Source organism: Melanaphis sacchari, unplaced genomic scaffold (assembly GCF_002803265.2).
Source record: "Melanaphis sacchari strain LSU unplaced genomic scaffold, SCAv2.0 Contig362_pilon_pilon, whole genome shotgun sequence".
NCBI lineage: Eukaryota > Metazoa > Arthropoda > Insecta > Hemiptera > Aphididae > Melanaphis > Melanaphis sacchari.
Window position 1 is genome coordinate 96,020 of NW_020271225.1, and position 22,650 is coordinate 118,669.

The 22,650-nt window shown below is 27.2% G+C and overlaps 1 protein-coding gene across 5 annotated transcripts in view; it reads left to right on the forward strand.

Moving 5' to 3' along the window:
• The window catches only part of LOC112596881 (probable phosphorylase b kinase regulatory subunit beta), a 53,670-nt gene extending 32,214 nt beyond the window's left edge, over positions 1-21,456 (forward strand). For 3 of the 5 annotated variants that reach the window (XM_025342704.1, XM_025342703.1, XM_025342705.1), the window contains 7 exons: positions 175-307; positions 2,214-2,356; positions 2,431-2,633; positions 11,557-11,694; positions 15,420-15,660; positions 20,382-20,486; positions 20,840-21,022. In XM_025342704.1, coding sequence (XP_025198489.1) covers positions 175-307; positions 2,214-2,356; positions 2,431-2,633; positions 11,557-11,694; positions 15,420-15,660; positions 20,382-20,486; positions 20,840-21,022 — 1,146 coding nt within the window. Of the gene's footprint in view, positions 1-174; positions 308-2,213; positions 2,357-2,430; positions 2,634-11,556; positions 11,695-15,419; positions 15,661-20,381; positions 20,487-20,839 lie in introns of those variants that run through there. The other 2 variants (XM_025342701.1, XM_025342706.1) reach the window with 2 other exon arrangements.
• Positions 21,457-22,650: the final 1,194 nt, after the last annotated feature.

Genomic DNA, 22,650 nt, shown 5'->3' on the forward strand with positions numbered 1-22,650 from the left:
TTTTTTAATTTGTTGAAATTAAAATAATTTATTTTACATGGGTTTTGTAACGTTTTAAAATATTATTTTTAATGCGTAACTAAGTTTAATTGAAATTATGATTTTATACATTTTACAACTGGATGCATTATATTATTAAATTATACACCGTATTGTGATTTTATGTCGTTGTAGAACTATCAGCACAAGAGTACTAACGAAATTATTGAGACGATAAATAGCGGAATTGGATTATTTTCACAAGCTCAGCTGTACGGGTTATTGTTGAAAAAAGAAGGTCTCGAAAAAGAAGTAAATGGATATACAAGTGAGGTTATGATATTTTACTGTTGAACGCCTTGCTGTAATCGAAACGGCTTTTAGGACTATGGATATCACAAACACAAGAATTATGAGTTAAATTAGTGTTTTAAATTGATTCCTTTTACTTGGATCTCGTTTGTTATCTTATTCATCTCATACTTATTTTTAACTACATAAAAAAGGTTATTCATCCATAGTTTTTAGATATTATAACGTTATTGCTTATAGTCAAAATGAATCAATATAGAATAAATTAAGAAAAAAAAACAATAAACAATATCAAAAATCGCACAGGATTTTTTTTCAATGTTCCATATTATATTAATGTAGAGAATAAGGATACTCACCACCCCTTCTATGATAGCTTTGACAGGCTTTACTATCCAATAATGCTCAAATATTATGTAAAATATAATTAAAAATTTTCAAATGAGTATAACTTTTGAAAAAAACTAAAGATAAAATTTTATAACTAGGATTCTCAATTTTATTTTACTTTTCATTTTCTTAAGATGTTTTGTTATTAAATTTTATAGTGTTTTGTTATTTGAATTCACACGTGTTTGTTTTTTGGTATAGATAAATAAGAGTGATACATCCTCTTAAGAAATATATAGTAAATATACCTACTACGTATGATAATATAATTTTACTTCTTATGCCCAGTATAGAAGTATAGTGTGGTTCAAATCGAATTGTCTCTTTAATGTCTCCATTAATCTCTTTTTTGATAACCTAGAATAAGTATGATACAGTTTCAAAAGTTTTTAATTTATAATAAATTGTCTTTGACTCTGTTTCGTGTGACAGGTGTTATTTTTCTAGGTTTAGATATAAAGTAGATTAACATTGTTTTTATGTAAAATTAAAAATAATAATATATGGAAACATTGTCTTTAGATATTGAAATACATTATATTATCTTGATGGATTTTTAATTGAAATATTATGAAACAAAAAATTTAATATATTTAAAATGAATTATATCAATGTTGTTACCTAAAATGTAAATTGAACATGAAGTTGATTTATTATATTGTTAAAAACAAAAATGCTGCATTTGATATTTTTTTAAATATTCTAACCAAAGCGAAAAATATATTTTTCATAAATAAGTACAAATATTAAAGTTTTTTCTAATTTAATATCTAAATAAAGTTAATATGACTTATTATGATGTTTATATCATGTTTTAAATCCCATTCTTTTTTTAGTTATAGTATTATTAATTATATACTCGTACCTTTATAATCATCATCATGTTAATTATATAATTTTAGTGATTACTACCTTTCCATTTTTTACAAAATATAATTTTATTTATTAATCTTAATGTATTTTCATTTATTTTTTTTAAATGCTTATTCAATATCTTCTTTTAATTTTTAATGGAAACTATTTTTATTATCTATTCTTCTAGCATATCGATCGCATCATTTTGCACGCTCATATATATTATATGCTTATGCTCATGACACACTATAGTAGGAAGCGTATCGCAATTAGTTAAAATGCATAAATAACCAAATCATTTTAAGTCGCAGTCATTGCAGTGAGATATAGTAGTGATATAAATACCTATAACCATAATCTATAATTATAATTTTTTAATACTACTTAACATTCGTGTACATTTTTAGTTTTACTGGTGTAGTAATTTTGGTTCTTTTTGCATTCTTTTTTATTAGTATTTACAGCAGAGTATTATTAAGTATCATAGCTTAACACTTTTTTTAATGAAATTGTTATGTATAATATAAGTATCTAATATTAAGTGAGGATTTTTGAATCGTACTAATAAATACATGCTGGTATTTTGTTATGTTTAATTATATAGCTGTATTGAAGTCATTTCTTTCTTATCCGTTTTCACATAGCTCTGACGACGTGCATAATATTTCTGTTTTCAGTTAGACATCATCTAACAAATTTGTACCACAGCGCTGGCTGTTTGCACTACTGGATCGCGGTACGATATTGCAGCAGTATGTTGCGTCACGCAGTCGACAGCATCAGTCCATTTATAACGACTGTTTTGGTCAACGGAAAACAAGTAAAGATCATAATTACCAATATAATATATATATATATATTTATTAAAAGAGGGGTGTCCATTGTGTGTAATAGCTCACCGTCGGGGTCGTGGATCAAAAAGAAACGGTGATTGATAAGCCTATGACGCCGGCGGCTATCCACTCAATAATGTACTCTACCATACAACCGTATAACGTCATACAAGCCGTACTACAACAGGAAATAATTTTGTACTGTGGTCGGCTGATAGCCACTAATCCGGATATGTTCAAAGGAATATTGAAAATAAGAATTGGGTAAGTTGTATCTAATTGGACGATTATAAATTATCAAGGAAGTCATTTAGTAAAATTAAAACAGTTTCAATTTGTATTCAGTCCTGATTCTAATAATATGCCAAATAATCAGTGGAGTGATTTCTTCTTTACACCATCACGCAAAATGCAACCAATTTTTAGTAAAATAAAATGTCATCATCATCATCAACAGCTTAACGGTCCATTAAGGACCTGCGCTGCCACTAGTAAGCCTCTTCATTTTTCTCTGTTTAAAGTCCAGTCTAAAGTTGCATTTTCATCTATTAGTCTCATATCCTTTTCTACTGTGTCTTTCCATCTTGTTCTTGGTCTTCCAAGTGGACGTTTTTTTATCTATTTTTCGTATCAGAACGTTCTTTAATAGATCTCCATCAGCTCTCCATATATGTCCTAACCACTCTAGGCGTTTACATCTTATATATGTGAGTATATTTGGTTTTTCATATAAGTCATACAGCTCTTCATTGTGTCTTTTTTCATATATTCCTAGGTTGTCGTTGTACACCGGTCCATATATATTTCTTAGTATTTTTCTTTCCCATATAGCATGTTTTCTATTGTCATCTTTTGTTGTGGACCAGGTCTCACAACCGTAGGTTACTACTGGTCTAAGGTAGCTTGTGTACAAAGTGGTTTTAGACTTTCTTGATAGCAGTTTTGATCTCAATAGCTTATTTATGCTAAAGTAACACCTATTTCCATTTGCTATTCTTTCTTTTATCTCATTATGCATGTTGTTGCTATTGTTTATATTAACACCTAAGTATTTAAAGTTATCCACCTTTTCAAAATTCATACTTCCTACTTTCAGGTTTGATTGGTCTACGTTTCTTCTGGATAGTATCATAAGTTTAGTTTTTTCTTCGTTGATATATAAACCCATGTTTTTGCTGGCTTCTATTAGTTTAGAGAGTGAGTGGGAAATTTCTTCTCGGGTATTCCCTAAAAGAACTATATCATCAGCGTATGCTAAGACAGTTTCTTCATCAATAACTTCCATTCTTCTGTTTTCATGAGCTTCTCTAATAACTTTTTCTAGTCCCAGATTGAACAATGTTGGTGATAGGGCATCACCCTGTCGTAATCCAGAATTAACCTCAAAGGCTGGTGATAATCTCTGTAGAAAACGTACTTTCAGTACAGTCTTGTCATTACACATCTTTACTAAATTTACATACTTTTTCGGGATTCCAAAATGTAACATTGCTTTCCATAATTCCTGTCTGTTCACACTATCGTAAGCTTGTTTGTAGTCAACAAATATCATATATAGGTCCTTGTCAAACTCGTAGTACTTCTCCATTGTTTGTCTTAAGGTAAAAATGTGGTCGACAGTGGATTTTCCCTTTATAAAGCCACATTGATATCTTCCTATGATATCCTCTGCGTACGGCGTTATTCTTTCTAAAAGGAGCGTTGACAATATCTTGTAACAAGTGTCCAATAATGAGATTCCTTTGTAATTTTTTGGGTCTAATGTGTCTTCTTTTTTAAATATTGGGCATAGTATTGCCGTGTTTCACTCTCCTGGCATTACTTTGGTTTCCCAAATTACCTTAATCATTTTCCAAATTTCATCTTTAATCGTACTCCTCCGTTTTTTAGTAATTCCGCTACTACGTTGCTTTCTCCAGGTGATTTGTTGTTTTTAAGTTTTTTTATGATGTTATAGATTTCCTGTTTTGTTGGAGTTTTAATATATGGTTCCGCTGTACTATACTGCATAGTTATATCTTCATGTGTTGGTGCTGGTGGTGTTTTATTTAATAGGCTTTCAAAATGTTTTTAAATTTTTCTACTACAGATTCCTCTTTTGTTACTAACTCACCTAGTTCATTCCTTAGAATCCTAGTCTGCGGTTTATACCCCTGCTTAATGCTGGTAGTCTTGCTAAAGAATCTTTTGGAGTTATTTTTATTTTCTTCAATTTCCTCAATCTTTCTTTTTTCCGCTAATCTTTTTTCACATCTTAGTACTTAAATGATTTCTTTTTTAATGTTTTTAAATCTTTCCATATTTATGTCACTTGGGTCCTTGATAGCTTTTTTCTCTTATACGGTTTCTTCTGTCTATTGCTTCCTTGCACCTATCATTAAACCATTCTTTTCTTTTTTCTTGTTTCCTTATTCCTAGGAAGTTATTTGCACTATTGACTACCGTCGTCCTGATTCTGTCCCATTTCCGTTCTCCATCGTCATCTGTATTACTGTTGGATTTTTGTAATTCTTGTTGAGTTTTACAGATGTATTCCTCTAGAACCTCCTTTTTTGACAGTTTTTCTATATCGTATTTTACGGATTTTACAGATTTTACCTTTTTCCAACTTTCGGATAGCCTAATTTTAAGTTTTGTAATTACCAGGTAATGATCCGAGTCGGCGTCTGCACCTCTATAACTCCTGACACTTTTTATGCATCCTTTATGCTTATTTTGTATCATAACGTGATCAATCTGATTTTTTGTTATTCCATTAGGTGCTATCCAAGTTTGTTTGTATATATCTTTCCTTGGAAAGTATGTACTACTAAGGGTAAAACCGTTCGTTATACACAGGTTAATCAGTCTGGTTCCATTATCGTTACTTACGTCATGTAAGCTATTCGGTCCAATTGTTGGTCTGTATATATCTTCTTTTCCTATTTTTGCGTTAAAGTCGCCTATTAATATTTTTATACAGCTATTTGGTGTTGTGTCAAGTATGTTTTCTAGTTCATCGTAGAACTCATTCTTAATATTTTCCTCTTTCTCTTCAGTTGGTGCATAAGCGTTTATAATAATGCTATAAAAAATATGACCTGTGAGCCGAATATAGCATATTCGGTCATTTACTGCCGTGAATTCTTTTACTTGTGGTAACGTATCATCGCTCACTACAAATCCCACACCATTTTCATGTCTTCCATCCTTTCTTCCGCTATAGAATATAGTTTTATCTTCTTTTTTCATATTTCCGTCATTTGTCCATCTAATTTCTTGCAGAGCTAATGTGTTTGTATTATATTTTTTAATAGCGTCCAGTAAGTACTGCAACGCTCCAGGTTTATTTAAAGTCCTAACGTTCCATGTACCAATTTTTATTCCATTTTCCAGTTCCGGTCGTTGTCCTGTTGCGTCCCTTATGTCAACGTCGATACATATATCAACGTAGAAATAGAAATACTAATGTTTGCAAGTTAAAAGATTAAGTCTTTATTTAATACAATTAACTCGTACAAGAATACAATTTTATAAGCACAAGATGGTGTGAGTGGTGTTACGACCTTCCTCTGAAATACTGATAGACGAGACCGTGAGTGGTGTTACGACCTGCCTCTGAGCGTCTCGAATATCCCTAACCGTCTGCTGAGCTCTTGCCCTGGTCTCCCTTATATATGGTTAACCATCAAGAGTGGTGACTGAGGAGGTGGTGACTTCCGATGACCTAAAGGAGCTCTCTAAATTAAATGTATTATTCAGTTGGGTGCCTTTCCTGCGATTTCATCGGTTCTAAGAATTACAAGACGTGTGATCAAGTCTTGATTGTCATATTAAATAGTACAATGTTAACACTATCGTTTACTCATCATTTCTGAGAAGTCCAGGACGTGTGATCATGTCTTATTCATTATATTAAATATCACGATGTGCAGGTGATCGCCATAGCCGTTCGATACTACACTGTTTGAATATGTTATTCCATCGGTATACACATCACCTCTCCGTATAATATATATGTGTAAAATAACACGGTACGTAACAGTCCATTAATCCAATTCCGAGGCTTATTTTGTGGTTTCTTAACATACTTTTTTTCCGATGTAGGGTTGTTAACCCTACGATCAACCCCCAGCCTGGAGGACCAGGCTACCTCAACCAATTAAGGTCAGGGTAGGGCTATTGCAATGTACAAAGGTACATTGGGCAATGGGCGCGCCACTTTCCCTACGCCATAAAATGCAAAATAACGCAAATAAAATGTATACACAAATATAACAATTATTAATCGTTTGATTTAATGACACATAAATCATTTGTATATTCAGCTGTTATACTTTTGTTGGGAAATATTAAGTACAGTGGTCGTCGCTTATTATAAGCACGGTTAATTTTATCAATCGTTTATTGTTATCGAAAAGCAGTGCCGTGCCTAGCATTATTAGTACCCGGTGCCAAAAATTATTTTTAGTGCCCTTATTCCTTTTACCATGTATATATATATATATAAAGAGATAACATAAGAACAGGGAAGAGAAATTCGTTAGATTCACCATTTTTTGCACATTTCTAACTTAATAGATTAGTAATAATATAATATTTAAACTGTATACGTAGAATAAAAAAATATTGATAGATAAGTACTTATCATACTATACCGGAATAATTTATTTACGAATACAATTTGTTCGATTGCATAAAAAATAATTTTTTACTTATTTCTGCATTGAGTGATGTGAACATCATCATAGATGGGTTAAAAAAAAAATCGTACAACTTGTTCCCGTCTAAATTCTGTTATTAAATTATGAATTATATAAAATAACAATAATAATGCAGTACATATATTATTATTATTATATACATATATTTATAGTATATTATTGTTATTGGTGATCAATGACGTTATTTTGGGATAAAAATAAAAAGCAATTATATCCATATATGAATAGGTGGTATTTTTACATAATTGCCTACAATACATTTCAAAACGTTATCTCATCGCCAGTCAAATAATGAATCTACACCGCCGATCAAGATGACATTATTATATTGAAACCATTAAAAAATATAAATTAATATGATTAACTTTCATCTATCAGTAATATTACTTAGATTATAAAAAGATTTTGGCGCTCGATGCATACGCACCTCTTGCACCCCCTTATAGGCACGGCACTGTCGAAAAGTATAAGTACGGTCGGATGTTAACATGTATGTTTAAATTATGTCGATTATTGTAATCAATACGCTGCATAATATTATCAGTTCGAGGTTGAAAATTGGTTGAAACGATTTTCAACCAATTTTCACAAACATCAAATTTTACCAATGAAGATATTTTACGAGTACATGCTTTATTACAAAAAAATAAACCTATAAAGATTAAAAATTAAAAGATTGAGCTCGAGTCATAAATAGATAGTAAAATCTATAAAATACTACGAGTATTACGAAAAGAAATGCAACGACACTTGTCACATTTTGAATTATATTACAAATACAACCATTTTATCAATGATGTTTTAAAGGTAAAAAAAAACAGATATCAATAAAAAAATATTTTTCAAGTTAGTGACAGTTAATATTTATTTACATTTTTTTTAAATGTTGTACCTATTCCTACATGTGTACTTTAAGTAATAATAAATAATAATAAATTAAATAATATTGTATTATAACTTATAACTATGTGTGTACTGTGTACCTATATTAAATTTGATGCAACACTACATTATTATTACTATTATTGTTATTTTTTAATTTAACGTATGTTTTATTATTTTTTCAACTTTCGTTTAATGTTATCAATCGGATTATGTTATCTGTTATGTCCCGTACCAAAATGATTACATTGAGTGGCGACCACTATATATAAAATAACGAAAACTACGTAAAAAAGGTAAGATGTATAAATACTATGTATTGATCTTGTTATACTTACTTTACATATTTGAAACCGACCAGTAATATATTATTTTAAAATACAAAAATATCACATATTATTAAGCAGTATAATGTCCATAATATTTTATTTGATATAATATAATAATATGCTCATTGTGTATTTTATAGATTGAGTATGGTAAATTTAACTATATAAAATATAACGTTATCTTTTATTTTTAGATTTTGAGCAATAAATGTATTGATTTATGTATGTATATAACTAGTCAAAAAAATACTTAGATTTTCAATTAAGAGGGTAATTTTAGATTGAAAATTTAAACTATTGTATACCTACTTTAGAAAGGTCAAAATTCCCAGTATTTTTTAAAATAATTTGAGAAAACAGAACAACAAATACAGGATTTTTGCGTAAAATCAATTTTTGAAAATCGATTTCTTAAATTTTTTTTATAAATGCCAATGAAAAATATTCACTTGGTAAAATGCTTGAAAATGTAATACAAAATTTTTAATACATTTTTTCACCAATTGAAAGGTATTGAATATTTATAGCGAAATGTTTTTATAAGTGTTTAAATTGAGAATTTTATTAAAATTCTCAAAATTTTAAATTACTTTGTAGTTAGAAATTTGTAAAAAATGTTCTTATATCCAAGATTTTAAAATGTAATATTTCTTTGTTCATTTTTTAAGTCTTTATTAAAAAAAGATTTTATCGTAAAATTAAATTAATGATTTATGAGCCTTTGAAGTTCTAATTTTAACATTACATATTGTAAACTAATTACCTATTTCTCATTAACCGTTTTTTTTTTTTTTTTTGATATTTTGTTGTAATTAAAAACAAATTACCGTAGACAATTTAAATTATCACCAAATATTTATATATCAGTTTTAATTTTTATACATATAAAAAATATTTCTACTCTTTTTAAATTATTTATAGACATTTGAAACTTGAAATTTTTATCGTACGATCAAAATACTTAAAAATTTAGTTCAATATCTCACATAATTTTTTTTGGTCATTTTAAAAATATTTAAAATATGTAATCATAATTTATTTTTATAAGCATTTGAATTTGAAGTTCAAATTTAGATAAAATAATGTTATTTTACAAAAAATTATTTTGTCCTTTAACATTTAAGTATAATATATGCTATTTGTATAGCTAAGATTTTAAAATTTTTCTTGTTATTCTAACATTTTTTTTTTTAATTTCAATAAAATTGCATGTTATAATTAAGTATTAATGCACTGATAAAACATCAGTCCTATAGTCAGTGACGTATTCTCTTTAATATATTTTTGATATTTTGTTGTAATTTAAAATAATAATAATAATAATAACCGTTAATACTTGAATCTTTTTTCAAATGTTTGTTTTAGAATTTTCTTCATATAATAAAATTTTTAAAAATTTAAATTGTTTGAAATTTATTTTATGGTTTTAACCTTCCTTGGTAACGCATTTAAGATTTTAAAATACAACATAAAGAATAAGAAAAAAGAAGAGATATTTTTTTTTTTATTATAAAAAAATAAAAAAAAAATATTCATTTATTTAAATTTTACTAAATGTATTTTTAAAATTATAATAAATTTAAAATTAGAAAATTATTTCTAGTCGTACAATAGTATTTTGATTTAATTGATCTTAAATAAAATTCAAATTATAGCGAATATTTATCAGAAGCATGGACGTGTCTTAAACAATCATTGTATTCCAATGATCGCGTAAAAAAAAAGTCTATTATTTAGTGAGATCACAATATTAATGTATTGATTTAGCTAGCATTCTATTTTTGTTTAGTGGCCAATTGTAGCATAAGAAGTAAATAAGATGTTAAAAACTCATCAATTTAAAATTATAAAAATTGTGCCATCTATTATGGGCTTAATTAATTTTTTTAATTATATTAATAATAATATCGTACTTACGAACTAATTTTTTATTTTGTACAGATTACTTTTTTTTTTATTTCGAACTTTTAACAGTTGATATTTTTTTGTCAAATTGCAATAATGTTCACATTTATCCCGTTTTTCTCATAAATTTTCATTTCTTCAATTTTTATAGTTAAAAATTAAGTTCATAAAATAAAACGTTTATAAATATATCTATAGACTTGATATAACTTTGGGTTGTGTCAAACGTGACCGCCCTGAGAAAGGCAATTTTGGTGATGGCATTCGATTGCCGTTTGATGCCCGGATCGTAGGTCTATCCTCGGCTGTGGATTCGCTTTTGGTCCGAGAATTGATCGTTTGTCGTTCGATTGCTTAACTTGTCTCTGGTGGTTTCTCACGATCAGCATTATCGAGTACTTTTAATCGGTCGGTTGCTATTCAGGCGTTTGGTGATTCCGAGGTTTCCATGGACCGATTCGTCAAATAGTTAACATTATATCATGGAAGCGATATGAAAGTTGAAAAAAATCTTTCAAGGTGTCAAGCAAATACTGTATCTTATTCTTTGCGTGTCCAAGTTTTGTCTTCTTAATGAATAGGTGGTACATGAGCTCGAGGTCTTTTCGTGTGTTTTTTGGATTTTCTAGACAAATAATCAATATTGTTGTAAATAAATCACTATCAATACGATTTAATTGTTTTGTTTTTTTGATCTTGTCATTAAGGGTCTTATATGATACAGTGATTCAGTTCTATTTGATATTATCTACTAGATTTTACGTTCTATGCCAATTTATTTTCACTTAACGCTTTTGTTGAACTAGTTTTTTAATTTATATTATCATTACTATCTTCAGAAATTTTAAAATTAGCAGTTTTTGCCACTTTGACAATATCATTAGCAAAATTTTATTCTATCAATTCAATGTCTATTATAACGTTTTGACTAGAGTGAAAGAATGATAAATGATAGATTCCTCAAGAGGTCTCAGTCTATTCTTATTTTTTGTTAGAAAGATTTTTATTCTTTCATTATTACGTTTGATAAGTAATTACTTAATTATCATATAAATAAGAAAAAATGGTGTGTTATAATATTTTATAAAGAAAACAATGTTGTTAAATATTAAGTATATATACAGAATTTTTTTTTCTTGAATATTTCAAATGTATAATGAATATTTAACCTAATATCATTGAACCTTCAGTTTTTAACTGAAATTTATATTGATTATTGCAGTTCCTTATTTTGGTATATATAATTTACGAAGGTTCGTTAAAATTATTACCGGTTGAAGTTATTTTTAACTAATGTGTAATCAAAAAAATGTACTTTTGTATATTTACATCATACTTTATTATTATTGTACACTTCTTTTTTTTCAGATGGGTGATGGAAGCTATGACATTACAATTAAATTCTGGCCAAGAAAAACAATTAATAGTCGAAAACTTGAGTCCATATGCTATACGAAAATTATTACAAAAAATATTTACAGTCAAGGAGTGGGGGCAAAGAGAGCAGTAAGTACATACATATTATATATTAACAGTTGGGTCACACATATTTTTAATTTTTATTATCTAGGGGTTTAATGTTGTTGATTTTTAAAACGCTTAGGTAAAGAAATTTAAATGCTTAAAATACTTCACTAGAAAATATGTATTTTTATTGTATAATTGTTGTACTCTTAGACATTATGAAAACTTTTAGATATATTTTCTCATTATCTTTATTATCATTAATTTGTTGTATTTATCTGAGTTTTATTATAAAACTAAACCATTTTACACTTTTGTACTTTTTTAAATCGCATTGCACATGTTAATATACTTATTTTAATAAAAACATTGAATGTTTGAGTATCTAATTTTAATTACGTGAAAAAAATATTTAACTTAATAATCATTATTATTCATTACTTCTTATAGATTTTTTATTTTTTCATTAGTTCTACAATCGCTTAAATTCTTTAGTAAATTTTATAATGTGAATACTAATTAGCTTAAAATATAAAATTAAGAATGTATATCTTAGAGTAAAATTATGTGTGTGAATGGAATTTGGGTTGAACTATTTGAAACAAAATGTTCCGATCAAAATATCAATTTTATTCATAAAATTTAATTATATTTTTACTTACTATTACGAGTTGTATTAAGTTTATTTAAAATAGTTTTTGGTTATTAATTATTATGAGATGTTATAAAAATATTTTATTTGTTATTAGTATTATTTTTGATTTGGATTTGTGATTTGGAACTTAACCTTGTATTTGAAACTTTAAATGCATGGTTAAAATTAAAGCTGGGTTTAATAGCTGTATACATTTATAAAATATTTATAAGATTTTATTTCAAACATATAAAAAAGTATAATAGATACATTTTTTTCATAATTAAGAATTTAGAGTAATTTAGACCAACAGATTTATTTAAAACGAAAACAATAGTTATTAATAAAAATAAATAAAAATTGTCTTTTATTAAAAGCACCTATTAATAATTAATATACGGCTATTTCTATTCTTAAATTACAATTTAATTATTAATTAACTATTTTAAGTATGTTCATATTTCCAATAATTTTTTCGATTCTTTTGATTAGTAAAAATAGTCGATTATTTTTATCAAATGAAAAAATGATTTTTCTTGATCATGAAAATGCCTCACTACACTATTAATAATAAAAATATAATCGTTGTAACTTATTAATTAAATTAAAACAATAATTACAGATGATAATAACTGTGGTCATAGCATGGTTGTTTATTAACAACCGAGGTTTATATTAAAAGGTACCCCGACAAAATATCACCGGTAAAATATCGCAACAAAAATGTCGCAAAACCAATTTATCGTAAAAAAATGATACCCCTGTAAATTATTATTTCATCTGTTAAATTCAAATACATCGATAATTAAAAAGAACAAGAAAGTAGTAGTAGATTATCATACTTGAGAGTTTGAAGAAATTTTCAAGGGATTTTATTTAATATATATTTCCATTAATTAATATATATATTATTTTTTTTAAATTTTTTTTTTTTTAATACTTATATAAATTTTATTAAATTATATATATCTTTATCAATTCTTCTATAATATAATAAATTTGTATAACAAAATTATATACTTTGAAATTTGAATTATAAAAAAATTATATATAACTATTATAAAATATCAATCAATAATCAATAATATTTTATTTTAAATAAATTAATGTTATATTTCATTCTGGCGATATGTATGCTGGCGATATTTGTTCCATGCAATGTATTGGTTTCGCGATATTTCAGTTACGATATTTTGGTTAAGTGATATTTCCTGACGATATTTTGTCGGCGATTCTTTTAAAAATAGTATTTCTATTTTATGATATATCATTTATTAGTTATAACTAATAACAAATAACGTCATGATATGGTCGTAGTATCATAATTTTAATCATCAATCTTCTAATACCATTTTGTTACTGTTAAAGTATACTAAAAGATAAAAAGTCTAAGTAGGTACTCGAATAAATTCTCAACATAATGACTGAACTAATTTTTTAGAAAAACAAAGCATATATTATATATTACAAGCTGACCCGGCAAACGTTGTTTTGTCATATAAATTATATCTAATGAATATTTTGGTATTCAAATAAAAAATAATTAAATTATTGTAAGTGAGAGGGAATGTCGTATACTGGTATATGACTGAGATGAATGGAGCACTGTGAATGATGACGGCCCATAAAAATAACAAAACACCAAATATCTTCACCGCCCATAAAGTAAATTTGTAAAAATTTATGTGGTTCGTTTGGCACTGGTAGCAATGAGCCCACTCTATGATAAACTTGGCCTTTGATTTTGAATGTTGAATTAAATTTTTGACCATTTGCTGTATTATTTATAACTATTTCTGTTGCTCCGAACGATGTCATTTGGAAACATGAATTGAATGTTCGAATTAACTTCAGGAACTGGTTAGAATCAGAATCTGGATCCGTACCTATAAGTAAACCGTTCAGTGGTTCAGATGGTGTTTCAATTTCCGGTAGTTGTACTTTTCCTGACGCGCAACACATACCGGCTGGCTCATTTTTGAACTTAAGCGCATTACAATGCGGAAATTCCTTGTCCACAGCACCAATCTCTATTTTCGAATGAGCGTAATATTTAATATCGGGCCCATACTCGAATTCTAGTCGAAAGAATGAATTGGATGTAAATGCTCTATGTACTTGTTGGCGTTGTCGGTCATTTATTTTGCTCTGCGTGTGTCAACTACGAATTGACGCGCTTTTAATCGTCTTTTTTGATTTTGTTCAGCTTGTGCCTCACGCAATCGCACCATGTTCACACGTACATTTTCATTATTCGGTTGGATTTGTACGTCTCTTCTTTGTGCTCTTCTATCTCGCATGATTGTACTTTTGGTCGTTCGACAAGCCAAATCAGACCCCTTGCGTCTTGCTGACATTGTACAAAATACACAAATCGATACAATTAAAGTTCACAAATGTGATTATTAACCTTTCTTATAAATGAGAGAGAAAGCTTATTGTGTTAGATCGACCCATTCAACGGTCGAGTCGTTTCTGAGGAATTCGTTAAATGCGATAAATACACGTTCGTTTAATATTATGAAAAAAGATGGAAACGTAATCTAATCTAATAATATATAAATATACAATTTACATGTTAAATATTAAAAAATATTTTTACACCAAGTTCCCTGGCAACAACTGTTGTATCTTATTTTATTTATTATTTTTATATTTTATTTATTATTTTATTATTTTTTTTATTTTTTATTTTCCATCGCCGATATCCAACAGTTGTTATAAATATTTGTGGTGAGCCACCCTTTACACCTAGGGGTATGAAAAATAGTTTACATCACTCTCTGAGACCTACTATATATACACAAAAGATTTCATGAAAATCGGTCTAGCCGTTTTGGAGGAGTTTGGTAACAAACTTTGTGACACGAGATTTTTATATATTAGATAAAATACTTTTCATAATATTATATCGTATATTGTTGTTATATGTCAATATTGGTGTGTAATGATATATATATATATATATATATATATTTAAAAATATATAAAATTTAATAAATTCGTTAATATGACATTCTCAAAGTCTCAACACTTAATGTACAGCATAACGGTATCCCAATTTCCCATATTTTTTTCTTTACTAATAACAACAAAATAATTAAATACATTTCTTATCAATCACTGATCTTAGAATCAACATGCTGCAAAAGCGAAAACTCGAAGGTTGCTTGTGCCGGGTACCCAATCGATTCTACAACCAAGTATGGGATATCTTAAGACGTACGCCCAAAGGTATTCGGTTTCGGAACCTTATAATGCCGCAACAACCCACCATCAACAACATGACGCACTCTGAGCTTCAATTCGCCCTGTACGTTGAGAGCATGTTGAACCAACTAGAAAAACCTGAATATAGACAGCTCATTGTCGAGGTAATAATTACAGTATTATAAATATAATGATAATAATCTATTATCTATCTGTATAGTATAATATTTATATAAATAAACACAAATTAAGTGTTGTAAATTGTTTCAATAAAATAATATATTATTTTTTTTATGCAAAATTTAATATTTAAAACTATTTACCCGATATTCGTTGATTTAAATTGCCATTAAATGTATTATTAAGTTAACTTGATTTTTTTATTATTTTGTATTCGTGGTAACAGTGGTCGTAAGTGATATTTCATATTAGTATGATTTACAATTTGTTGGGTCTACCTCTAACAATAAATGCCGCATTTATAAACATACAAACTGAAGCCAATACCTGATAGAATATTTTATACACACCGAATGTTTATAATGTAAATGTTCTATACGTTTGAGTGGAGCTTCTCTTTAAAAGGTGCTTAAAAGATGGTTGCAAGACGAATGGCCGAGATCCATGTAACTATTAAAGGTTTTAACTATTGACGATTTTCTAAATTACATGAAAGTAACATTTTGTAATTAATTAATATAGGAACAGTGTTAATTATATTTGTATACAACAATAATACAACATATTTGTAAACTATTTTTCATATTTTTTGTAGTATTTTTAATAATAATATTATATGCAACATACTTTTTCATAAATTAATATTTAAGAAAGTTACCTTAAATGATTTTTTTTTGATTTGATGACGACACTAATTATTTGTAGATTGTAAAAAATATGATTGATCCATTACGCCGATACTATATTTATAAATAACCAATATGTTTCAAATGTATTTATATACTTATAAAGTAAGTATATTACATCTACGAAGTTGAGCTTAAATATAATATTTAGTCAAAATTTACTTTTGAGTAAATTTGATGCTTTATTTGGTTAAAACATAACTGTAGATTATACACTTTCCCATCCTCGGCTATTAAAGGTTTATATCTAAATATGATTGGGCTTGTATAATTGATAATATTGTATTAATTTTAGTTCCGCGTGTATGCAATACTTTTGTGTGTGTACTAGTATAGTATAGACATGGAGACGTCGGAGGAGCTCTTGTGGCGAGAAGTTCAAAAGGTTTATCCAGTTTACGAGTTTTAGGTACACGGTTAATTAAACTGTTTCTTTATCAAGTAGTGTGCTGATGACAGAGATGTGGTCTGTTTTCCAGTCATTAGCGGTAGCCGCCTTGATGTGTTGCCAGGGGGCTTGACTTTTATGCTTTTATAGATATTTGACTTCGTGTTTTCTTATATAATTTTCTGTATTATGATGGTAGTGAATATGATAGGAGTAGTGGAGGGTAAATATGAAGTTAGCAGACGAGAGAAAGTTGCAATTTCCCAGTAATTCATATTAATGTGACAGTGTAGTATCGATTTAAAAATCCAATTGAAAATAAAGCTGTCAGAAATATTAGAAAAAAAAGGAAAAAGATAGAAGGAAACATACTTAATAATTGTTAAAAACAATCTACATTCGTGTAGATTGTGATGAAAAATCTGTTTATTATAGTGATAGTGAATGACTATACGTTGTTGGGTTATTTTCCTTTTAACCTAAAATTTTATTATACAATATAATTACTTTGATTAAGCAATTTATATTTAATTTTATATTCTAAGCGGAGCGATGAATATATTGTTTTTGTAAAATGTGTGTGCGTTTTGTTTATGAATTATGTGTAACGATAATTAGTCGAACAACCGCTTTGATTTTCAATATTGAAATTGATTTATAATAAAAAATTGGATATAGTTTGTACTTTAGAGAGGTAAAAATGAAAAACTCCTAAGATTTATCAAAAAAAATGAGGGAAAACGTTCATTTTTATGTAAAACTAGCATTCAAAAAATTGTTTTTTGTTTTTTTGATGTAATTCTAAAATAAATAAATAGATAACTATAGATACTTAAAATATTCACTAAATGTTTATATTAGAATTAACCATGTTTATTATAATTTGCAAAATATTTAGAATAATTTTGAGATATTTATAAATATTTTAAATTATTTATTTTTATAGTTTTTAGATTCTGAGCGGAGCAATTTTTACAATGATGATGTATGTGTTTTATTTTTATGTATTACATGTACACAACAAATAGTTAAAAAAATGTTTTGATTTTAAACTTTGAAGGTAGTCTTGGATAGTAAATTGGATCTAGTTTTACTTTAAACAGATTAATTTAAAAAAATCCCAATGCTGTTTTTTATAACCAAGGAAAACAAAATTTTGTAGGTTGGAATTTATAAAAAAAATTGTTTTCATAATTAAGATTTGAAAATGTATTACATGGTTATTTAATAGTTTTTAATTTATGTAAACAAAAAAAAAAAAAAATTCTACCGAAAATACATAGGCACAATTTTTTTTGTATATGTTTAAAGTTAGAATTTTAACGAAATTTCAGTTGCAAAAAATACTAACTTTTTTTGTAGTTAAAAATTCATTAAGACTTTTCTTTTTATATCAAAGTTTTGAACATTTAAGACAAAACTCCTCATTTATACTGAAAGCGTAAAATTTAAAAGAATATAAAAAGCCAGTTATTTTTTATAAACATTTTAAATTCAAATTTGAACAAAATCACCTATTTTAATAATAAATAACGATGTTGTTATGATTAAATTACATTTTTTCTGAGAACTTAAAAATTACATATTTATTAAATTACTAAGAATTTTACTAAACCCTATGACATTTTAGGTTTATTTTAAGATATCATCTACTTTACTATGAATCTATTTTTACTATTTTCCGATCTTAATAGAAAAATGTTAATACATTTTGAGTTATAGGTATAAGCTGATATAATACGGTATACATGTATATCATTATTTATTATAATAATTAATTACTAATTAATAAAATAAATGCAATATTTTCGGAAAAATGGTATCAACCTATTATTATAATACTTAAAGTAAAATAAATGCTTTTAATTGCTATATCAAACAAACATATCGCTTAATGATAAGACTTACAGTGGTCGGCAACCGATGACCCACGGACCACATTCGTCCCACGTGTCTATTTTATGAGACCTGTTTGACGAAATAATTTCATGTTATATAACTACATATTATGTAACATAATTTCAAACATATTCAATAAAAATAGTTTAACTGTGTATTTTATTTAATTAGTCATGATAAAATATAACATGTGTGTTTTTTTTTTTATAGTATAATGTATGCTATTTTTCGTTGATTTATTGAAGTACCTATATGAATGAATTTAATATAAAACTACAAGGTAAAAATCAATTTATTCCTGATATGTAGTCTTATATTAAATCGTTTGAAACTAAGTTAAAACTTTTACGATCTCATACTAAAATAAATGAACTAACTCATTTTCCAGCATGTATAAATCTGTTTGAATCGTCGAAATTCTCATTTTCGACAGTTAAGTTTGCTGAAGGTTCGACACTTCAATATGAATTTAATAAATACTTTCAAGATTTTAAACAATGTTCACAATATTTAACGTTACTTTCAAATATATTTAATATAGATATTAATGAAGTTCTTGTTGATTTTCAAATGGAAATGATAGATTTACAATCACAAGATACTCTTAAAAATTCATTCAAACTTCACCTTCACTGTGTTTTGTTGAAACCTCTTTAGAATTTTCAAAAAAAAAAAAAAAAAAAAATGATAGCTGTAAATTACTTAAGCATGTTTGGATCAACGTACGTATGTGAATAGGCCTTTTCTCACATGAAAAAAATAAAAATCCACTCCAGTCATGATTAACTGATGACCATCTCCATCATTTAATAGAGTTGGCACAAGTAATTATGATGTAGAAATTGAAAAAATCGTGAGCAAAATCCAATAGCAAAAATCACATTTAATATGTTTTCATACAGTTATAATTTCCACACTATTATAAAACATCATTTTATTTTATTTAATATTACAATTTTATTCTTAATAGTTACAAATTAAATAAATATAGCAGTATTTTTTTCTTCATAATAAATAAATAATATAAATATAAAAATTTTATTTTTGTGCGGCCCATGAAACTTTTTCATTTGTGACTTCAAAAAAATTACTGACCACTGATATAAACTGATAGACCGTTTCCGCTTGGAATTGTTTTTGTATACAATGATACATTATTGTATTCATATTTAACATATTTTCATCGTGAGTTGTAACCCACTCGGTAGAGTGACACCCACTTGCCCACTTTTTTAGATAGCTATGATTTTAAGTAATTATTATTGTATTTTTTTTAAAAAATATTTTTAAATTTTTATTAAAAAAAAAAGGTATATATTGAATTATATTATTAATGACTTTTTGTTGTGTGAAATTGGAAAATATAAAAAAAATAGATAAGTCAATTATTTTCTTTTAGTTTGTAGTGAGTATTTCTTGTGCAGTAGGTACTAAAGAAATAAATTTAGATCGGTATTCAATATTTTGATTTATATATGTTTTTACATTTTTGACAAAGTAAGTAAAAAAAAGAAAGAAACTGCATATTAAAATTTAAATATTGGAAATGTGTAAAAAATTACTTTCGTTATTATATTTGATGAAAAAAACAATATCGTGAAAAACAGTTGTAAACTTATAATGTAAAGCTTACAAAACCTTTTTAATCCCTATAGGTCTTTAGGACTTTGCTTGTATCTCAAGCTTAAAACTGTCGCATATTGCGTTTACATTATAATATTATGTGTTTTAGCTGCTGTGCATAGTTTCTACGATACTCATTCGGAACCCGGAACTCACACTAAAGGAGTTAAACCTAGACAACTTGGTCATTGAAGCTAACAGGATGTTTTGCAAGGTGAAGATAGTTTTTTTTTTTTGATAATTATTGAAAATATAAAACAACGTTGGTTAGTGCTGAAGCCATAAGTGATCACTAGGGGCATGTGCCTTTACCTCAAAAATCTATTGTTCATATTTATTGCGAAGGTTATGATTATATATTAATAGATAGCTCTATTAAATTCACAGATCTTATACTAGTTATAGGTACCAAATAATTCGTTAAGCTTTGTAAAAAGACAAGAATTTCTGTGTTCTCGAGTATAAAGCTAACAGTAAACTTTATCTATGAAACCCAGTGAATCTGCTTCCTAAGAAAAATATTTTACTACGGTACTAATATAGTTTACTCATATTTTTTTGCCGCAGGACAACCAAATGACGCGCAGTGACAATCTAGATGCGTTCATTTCGTCCAAGTACTCGATCACCGCTGGGTACTTCGCTAGGGCCGTAGTGAACAACATTCTGACCGGCGGCCAATTAGAAACGTCTGCCGTCGACATAGACGAAGATGATGACGGGAACGATGATAAATGCACAGTGTCGTAAACGCAACCACCGGTCTCATGCTAGTCATATTTCTGTACCACCGATAACTATCGAATCAACTAGTTGTTGAATGACAAAAGAGAGAACTTACCGTTATTTTGTTTCACACAAATCAGTACGGCTCTCACAAAATGACAGAAACATCGCATATTATATTATTATTATTATTATTGATTATAGTGTAATGTTAAAAAAGTGCGATATTTTCTCGCTTTTCGATTATTTCTTTTATTTGTACAGTGTGACATCCAAAGGTGGACAAGTCTTTTCCATAACTATTAAATATGATTAATTTGTTAAAAACCATTTAAAATTTAATAGAATCATTCTCCACTAGGAAAATAAAAGTCATAGTTAAATAACTAATTGTTCACTACTTAAATACCTAAAAGAAGAGAACTTTGCGCAATATTGTTTTCATATATTTTTTTGTAAGAGGATTTCTATGGAAATAATTTTTAAATTACTTAAATAGTATTTCAATTTAAAATATTCCTAAAATATCATTAAAATTGCCTATACCAAACTTTTTAAAAAGTTTGTATGTAGTATTGTAGTATCTAAAATAAGTTACAATAATGTAAAGTGCTAATTACTTAATTAATAAAAGGAAAAATATTTATCGATTTAAAATAAATTTATACCAACCATTAAACAATCACACTAAATTAAACAATAATTGCATATTGTATAGCTTTTAAACATTATATTAAATTATTTTTTAGTTTAAATCAAGATTATTGACACAATTATATCCATAATTTTAATCTAACATATTTATCAAAATAGATAAGAAAAATCTTAAATTATAAAATTCATTATTTATAATTTATAAGTAACTTCAAAACCAACTAAGTGTCAAGTGCTACAAAGTATGGGGTACAATTTTAATTTTTATAAATAATATAATATACCTATAAATATGACTAATGATGTTTTGTATTTATCATAAATTTCTCATCTTATATTTTTTTAATTTATTTATTAATAATTATACCTACTGTAACGTGGCTGGGGAACCTAGTTACTATATTAGTTATGCAGGGAAGGTTTTCTGGTCCTTATGGATAAATTTCCCGTAGCTAGGGGGTTCTAACCCGGTTAGGTTATACGGTATGTGGGATCTTATCAATAAATAAAACACGTTTGGTTTATAAATCTCTGTTAAAAATATATTTTTGGTTTGTACTTAACAAAATGTAGATGGTGGTGGTGGTAAACAATCCCGGTGTTGGTGAGTTCAAGTTTGTTGGTGAATTCGTGTTTGTTGCTGGTCAATCTTGAACTGCCCTTTCGATAAATGGCGCGTATTGGCCACAGGCTTCATAATCATTAACAATGTTTATCTCAGCACAAATCCCATTATTGCCTACTACGGAATTGTCACATACACAGGTGTCATGTAACAATAATATATATTATTGTTACACTACGCTTATAAGTTTGAACTCAAAACGGTTTATTAATAATAAAAATACGTGGTAACAGTTGGGCTCATTTCAATATTAAATCAGTGATTTTAATCTGGTTAAGTTATGAAAAACATCAAAATTATTTATTGAGTTACATGAAATTAACATTCTATTGATCGTTGTGAATAGACGGTGATTTTGGAGGTAAGTTGGTGT